This window comes from Apteryx rowi, unplaced genomic scaffold (genome assembly GCF_003343035.1).
Source record: "Apteryx rowi isolate R43461 unplaced genomic scaffold, aptRow1 scaffold_67, whole genome shotgun sequence".
NCBI lineage: Eukaryota > Metazoa > Chordata > Aves > Apterygiformes > Apterygidae > Apteryx > Apteryx rowi.
Window position 1 is genome coordinate 2203681 of NW_020450949.1, and position 7488 is coordinate 2211168.

Consider the following 7488-nt stretch of genomic DNA (forward strand, 5'->3'; position numbering starts at 1 on the left):
TAAAGTCTCCAGCATTCATTGACATYTGATATCTGAACATTAAAATCAGTCAAACAAAAGACTTCATGAAACATACATTTGTAAAACCCTAAAATTCTGCTTGAGCTGATTTCTTTATTACTTTCRCAGTCGAGCGTAACTGGCCCAAGGGGAAAAGTTTTTACAGCAATTATGACCCCTGGTGGATATAAAAAAAGTTAAAATATCATTTATAAACTTTGCAAGTGCTTTAGCTTCATAAGATCRTATTCATACTGCAATACTAAAAATTTTATATATCATATTAATATTTTGTTGTAAGGACATCTTAATTTCATAAATACGCTGACCATAGTTTTGCATGATACAGAAGTTTATATAGCAAGATCTCGGTACTGCAAGCCAATTCACTTGCTGGATAACAACAACGTGTCATTATTACTGTTACTATTTACATTACAGTAACATCTCAAATCCCCAAGTGAAATCAAGGTATCATTTTACAAGATATTGCCAAGAACTCCAGAGTAATAGACTGCCCAGGGACTCTGTCACTGATTGGGATCTCCTACCACAGAACCCAAATTCCCTATTGCAATAATAATAATAAAGAATTATATATACATATATAAAAGACAAATTAGTGATAAAATGTAACAGAACCCCTCATTCCTTGTCATAACAAAAGACAAACAAAAGCCTGGATAGGCAAGCAGCGGGTTATTTCTAACACAACTGATATAGCTAACATAACCAGATTAGGTATTTCTAGCCAAGACATCCAATAACTTCATACGTAAATGGCAGAACTACCACATTTCTTTTATTGAAAGGTAATGCTTTTCATCTACAAGTTGTACTTACGAAGCTTAGTTTATTATCATGATCAGTTTAATGCCACATGAGGGAAGTCCGCACTGAGCTGTAAATAATTTCCCTGATCTGGAGGCAGAATATGGATGTTTCCTATTGTGATGGTGTACAGATTTATTTGTTTTTTTTCTGATGGGTGCTGCTGTTTCATAAGTCCCTGTCCACCACACAAAAGAAATGGAGCCGTTCATTTAAGACATGCAGCCAAGATGAGGATCTTGGCTATTCCAGCTGACCAAGATCCTGACATTTCTAAAGACATGTTTGCATTAACACTCCAAAAAAAAAAAAAAGTCTCTGTTAAATTCTAGGCACTTAACAACTAGCAATTCAGTAATTACTACCTGGAAAGAAGAAGCTCCACAAGTCCTTTTTCCACTCTACTGCTCTGTATTAATGAGGGCAGAGACCAGCTCCCATCGCTGATTAGAATCAGGGGCCTGGCTTGTCGGAGGGCCCAGAGTGGTGCCTTAGCGCTGCCAGCACAGCTGCACTGCTACCTGAGCAAGCAAGCTCGTGACAAAAAGCGCTGAGGGAGCATGAGAGAGCCTAAGCTAGACAGATTTCTCACCTCATTACAAGCTTTTCTTTGTTATCTCAGGCCAGGTAGATATACAAAGCGCATTTTGTTGCTCTGGGTGCATCTACTGCTTCTATGTTGATACCCAAAGCAGTTTTAAATTAGCTACCTTCGGTAGAGAGCAAAACTACTACAGCACAAAGCCAAGTGCAGACCAGCTGCCTCACACCTATTTTCCACCCATGTCTGCGTGCAGGAGCAGAGAGGGGTTGCAGGTGGTGCTGAGGCCTGGGTTGCTAGAGCTACACTGTTAGAGACATCCAGAGGACATGACTGACTGCAGCTTCAGGAACACCTGCACAGGCTCTGACAAGGGATGCTCAAGTAGCTGTAATTCAGACAGGCACAACTGCAACAACAGGTTTGCATGTCCTCACCAGCGTAGCACTTACCCATCCACAGCAGCAAGACCTCCATGGCCATACCACCGCTGCTGTGTGCTGCAAGGCAGCTCTTTCCCAGGAGCCTGCGGGAAAGCTCGCTTGCCCTTCTGAGCTCCCAGAAGGCATTACAGGAGCCACAGCACTGCAGTGAGTTAGTCTGTTTCCTCTCAGCAGCAGGTGAAAAAAATCACATGAAAGGAGGGCTCTGATTCCACCTGCTGCCTGCAGCAAGACCAGATGGCCAGGTTTAAGGCTTAAGTACTCAGGTAAGGAGATCTGGGGTATTTTTGTTTTGTTTTGTTTTGTTTTGTTTTAATGAAAGGAGGGGCAATGCCCAATGAAGATCTCCATTTGATTCAGCTGATAGAATATGTGTGAGACTAGCACTTGCTTACTCCATGGGGTTAAAGGTTTAAGGGACTCTTGTGATGGGTGTTGTGAGAATATATACAGTAGAGAAGAATAAGAGCTCCTTTCACTTTACAAAAAGCCTGCTTCTTTGGAGGTAACATATTAGTCTTTTTCAGAGGCCCAAGTGACTGCATATCCTTCAGAGGGAAAGGATCCAGGCAGAAGTTGCACACAAATGCATTTTTATTGCTCTCTACAAACACCGAGACACATACACAGTATGTATACAAGCCATAGGGCTGTCCCAGTAATGGGAGAAACACCATCCACAGTGAATTAAAACACTCAGTACAGACAGAAGTCATTATTAATATGAAAAATGCTAGAAAAAGCATAGCTTACACCCAAAATGTATAACATCAACCAATCAAGCCTTTTATCCACTGTCCTTTCTTTAACATAAAGCAGTAACACATTCTTTTTCTAAAATGAAAAAAGCAGCAAAATGGTAGAAATATTCCACGTAGTTCCTAGCCTCTGTTCATCCATCACACTTTGTATACTAAGACTATGAAAGGGTCATTAGGGAAAAACCGTAACAAAATGATCTTTGATTCTGTATAAGTTGTAAGCAAGAAGGGGGAAACAGTGTTGAATCAAGTGTGCATGAACCAAGGGGTGGTAAATCTATTCTGTAGAGYGACTGAGCAAACAAGTGTTCCTAGTCAAGCCAGAGCAAAGCTGATGGCTCTTACAAGCAATATTAGACAAATCTCTCCTACAGCAATTCCTGTCTGTCACATCTGTAACATCTACAAAAATACCTCCTTCATTATGAAGGCATTTGCCCTCTGACTGGGTGACATGTGTGTACTGTTATCACCAGTGTCTACACAGCATCAATAACACTCGACAGAATGCCCCAACTTTTGCCAAAGGATTCCATGAAAGTCAAAAGTATTCCATTCTTTCCACACATAAATAAAATACATGGGAAAATAATATTCCCTACGGAAGAGAGGATCAGAGCTGGACTGTTAGATGCAGTCAGATCCTTCCTCTGGACTCTAAAAGGCAAAGGTCCATTAAGTAAGGACTTCCCTGACTACCAGGGCCTCCAGAGAGTATTGGCATCTTTTGGAGATCCTTGCTTCGGGGTGCTGTGATTGCCAGAAGAAAAGGTAAGCTCTGGAGCAGCTGACTGGCTCTTCTGGAAGTGGCTTAACAGTTTGGTCTGTGTTTCTATTTGGACTTTATGGAGAGAGAGGAAATGGAAAGCTTCTTGCAGACATCTAGAGTAGCCCTCTCTGAAGTCAAACTGAGAGCTTTTACGGAAGCATCCTGCAGCTAGAAAAGGGAAGAAAATAGGGAGGGGAAAGAAAGAACACTTTAGAGCAATTGTTCATGGCTAGAGTTTCGTTAACTGTCATGAATTTACAGTAAGCTACAGACAGCAACAAAATTCAGTACTCACTCTTCATCTGCAGCTGGCTCTGCTGTTTCAGGTAGCTGACGGTCATCTCTAGGATGTCGGCTTTCTCCAGCTTGGAGTTGGGCTGGTGTCTCCGGAACTCCTTCTCCAGGAGCAGTTTCAGCTGCTCGATGCTGCTGTTAATCCGATCACGGCGCATCTTTTCCACCACTGGCTTCCTGAGCTGCAAAAAGCAAAGGAAAAGAGACTTATTATTAGAAGGATCTTTTCTCTGCCATTTCACAGGACTATTAGTTGCACATCACTGCTCCTAAATGATGTGGACCAGTTTCTCAGCTGGTGTAAACTGCTGTCACAACAGCTGGAAGCGCGGCTCCAAGCTGCCTTGCTGTGTCTGTACTCACTTTATTTTTCTCTTTTGCTGTCAGCAGATTGTCAGGCGCCATGAAAACAGTGCTGGGAGCCATTTGTCCTGAGCAAGGAAGGAAGGAAGGAAGATCTCAGAAGTGTGGAAGTCCAGGAGAAGCATGTTGCGGGAAGCCAGCTCTGCCCCACTTTTATGCTGCGAAGCCCCCCGAGAGCCTGTGGGTCCCCAGCTTGGCGGCCGTTCCCACGCTCTGTGGCCAATGCGAGAGCTGGGCGACACAATGCCAGAAGCGTCTCCCCTTGCACGCTCCGTTGCCAATGAATGGCCTGGGGATAATGACCTTCTCCCAGATGAGCAGGTGGGCAGTGTGTGTGAGGGAAAGACTGGGATGAGAATTACGCGCCGGAGGCTGGGAAAGAGCCGGCCCTCGGCGAGAAGAGGCCGCTGACAAACGCCACCCACCAATAGCATTCGCAACGCAGCATTCGCTTCACAGGCCTTTGGGAAGGGAGAGGTCAGTGGCTGATGGCGGGGAATAAAGCACTCTGTGCAGCTTTACTGCGGGGGATGCCTTCCTCTCTGAGCACCCGCAGAGGCACATGCCTATGCGTGCACAGATGCACATGCGCACGCACAAGCAGCTTCTGGGTTTCTGAAGTAAAGAGCAGAATTTCTATTAATTCACTTGCCCTGCTGTCGCAGTAACCCAGAGTCAGTTGTTCTCCCTCAGGTGATTGTGACACCAACTTTGCCCAAGTGAAACAGAAAACAGCTTCCAGTTTGGATCACTATAAAGACATCATACATTTAATTTTAAACACACACAGGTATTCAAAATGCTTTCTGTTCTGATCTTTGTTCTCTGCCCATGAGATCTTATGCACCTCTTTAGGCCACTCACAAAACATGTCACAAGTACTTTATGTCTCTTTTTGCAAATAAATGCAAGATAAGTCTTAGAGGGGAAAGATCTCAGCATGTTTTGGGAACATCAGCTCAGTCTCACATGCTGCTTTCTCATTCCCCCTGTCCCCCACCCAACTCATTTACTCTGATTACTTTTGTTTCRTCTATGCACACTGGAAAATTGAGGTGCAGAACAAATTCACTTAGCCTGTGAGCTTGTTAGCAGTAGAATTCCTGAGTCATCGTTATCTTCCACTAGTCCATTATCTGTACTGAGATGAACGGTCTCTGCTTGCAGCTGGAAGCATTAGTGGTGTTATGATTTGCAACATATCAGCACACACCCAGAGATTCATGTGGGAAAACTTGAGCCAGATCTGCCTACCTTTATCCTGCCTACTGCCCATGCAAGCACTGCTTTTTTTTCTGAGCTCTAAACCAACTCGCACAAAATAGTCAGAGAAGGAATGGCTGCAGTGTTTTCTGCATCCTCTGTACATGCAGTTTAGAACTGCATGGAGAAAAGCTGACAGCAATGTTGTCCTTGTTATACTACAAATAGGATGGAGTGAGCAGGCTGCAGCATGAACCACACATCTAGAACCATAGATTTTGGTCTCAGATTTATTCCAGAAGTGCTGTGCGACCTAATTAGTTAAACTCACTTCTCTCTGTGAGCTTCATTATCTCTGCCTATAACATACAATACGGTATCTCTGTCTATAAGATGCAGTACAGGAATAGTAATCATTAGATAAATTATTGTCAAGTGTTTGGGGATCCTTTACCGACGTAGAAAGGGTACTAAATAAACACTGCTTGTGTTCATATTAATATATATGTTTTTGTGTGTTCATGCATGTATTTTAATGTGAATACACATCTGCATGCACACATTTCTCTCTCACTCTTTCTCCAATTCATTTGTTCTTAAGACCAGGTAAGGCTTAAATGACCTCTTCCAGAATCTGCTTTTCCATTCCCATTGTACTGCCCTTGAATAGGCTCCCTTCTTTTTGTACAGAGCAGCAGCTGTTGAGCTTTGAGTCTTTTATGTCTAGTTGTGGGAAAGTTTTTGTGACACCATTTCACATGTTTTCCCCAAAGCTTGTGGATTATCTTTGAGCCCCTCTGAAACCAATCTTTCACTCTCTGCATCTCTCTTCAGGAGATTCTCTGAAACAGAAACACCTGAGTAGTAAACTCATCTCTTGAGCTCATTAATCAAGTGCATGGAGAAATGTGCCAACCTCTCAGTCAGCAGTCCACTAACAATTTTGCTAACAATTTTTCTGTTTTCCAGATTAGCTCACTAATAAGCAGCTACAAGGAGAGCCATAATTTCCACTTCCAGTGCAACTCACATGAACACACACTCCAGATTAAGTCTAACAAAGCTGCTTAAAGTGTCTGATGCCTTCCCTGCAATAATCCACAGTACAGAACAATGAAACTAAGCCTGCTTCTCAGGAATCTCTGCATTATAGCATTCCTRCATCTAGGACTTTTATTTTGGGAGAGAACAAATTAACTTTCTGTGATAAAACTTTATTAGAACTGATGTGTGTAAAGCACAGGTGATTCGAACTGCACTTGCCTCTCTTCTGTCACATTAGTCAGCTCTGGCGGTTTCTGGGATTTGTGCAGTGGTTCTGAAGAGATGTTTGTGACAGATGGAGGTGAGAGCCCAGAATGACTGTCACTGCCTGTGCTGGGGCAGCCAGCTGCCCACACGTCTCCCTCTGATGATTCCACCTGGGATCTCTAGAGCAGGATTTTCCACATGAACGTCTTATTTTTCCACTCAGTCCTCAGGGGGATTACAAAGGYGGCTCAAAGGGACCAGTCACACTAGTCTGAACCACCTTACTTCCTTGGTCTTGGTGGAAATTTTGCTTAATTCAGTATTGTGACACTCAGCTCAAAGGAAAAGAGGATGAAAACCCCTACCTCCTTTTTTGCTCCAAGCAAGTAAATTCCACATAGCTTCTTGAAGGAATGAATTACATGGGATAAAATTCCTGCCTGATTTTTTTCCAGGACCCTAGGCATCAAGTCCTGGAGGAAAAATCCCCCCGCCATTTCCATGTCTGGTTATTATGTACTTGAGATGTGATGGACCTTTTTTTCTCATACTGTTTAGTAATTACATGGGTGGGCACTGCTGTTCTAACCCAAGCCCTCGGACTTCCTGCCTTTCTGCCACAGACTCAGTGGAGCGCAAGTCTGGGAGCAGGTGAAATCATGGCACAGGTACCTTACCAAAAACATAGTCCAGTAAAGGCAGTACCAGCTTTCCTAGGAGAGATTCCACAGCAGCTTACCTACCTCACTTTTGGCCAACCATATGGAAAAGATAGTAGCAGAAGGTTGTGATAACACTTTGCCTGACTGCACTGTGGTAGGGGCTGCGCACTTGGCACGCTCAACATGTCAGTACTCAAGGTTTCTTCTCCACTCGGAACTGACACAAAGCTTGCCCCTGAGCAGGCTGAATGCTAGCTACTCTTCTGTGGCCTTGAGCAATTCACTTACCCACTCCATGCCAGAGGCCCCCTAGCTTTAGAATGTGTGTGATAATAAAAATTATTATATTCAGTGGGTTGTTGTGAGGCTT

The 7488-nt window shown here is 43.5% G+C and overlaps 1 protein-coding gene across 1 annotated transcript; it reads right to left on the reverse strand.

The window, feature by feature from the left end:
• Nucleotides 1–2422: 2422 nt before the first annotated feature.
• On the reverse strand, nucleotides 2423–4226 carry LOC112975488 (transcription factor HES-5-like). The gene is made up of 3 exons (XM_026085671.1): nucleotides 4003–4226; nucleotides 3641–3821; nucleotides 2423–3513 (listed from the first exon to the last, which is right to left on the reverse strand). Exons 1-3 carry the CDS (start codon nucleotides 4063–4065, stop codon nucleotides 3272–3274), a joined length of 486 nt encoding a protein of 161 aa, XP_025941456.1. The 5' UTR covers nucleotides 4066–4226; the 3' UTR covers nucleotides 2423–3271.
• Nucleotides 4227–7488: the final 3262 nt, after the last annotated feature.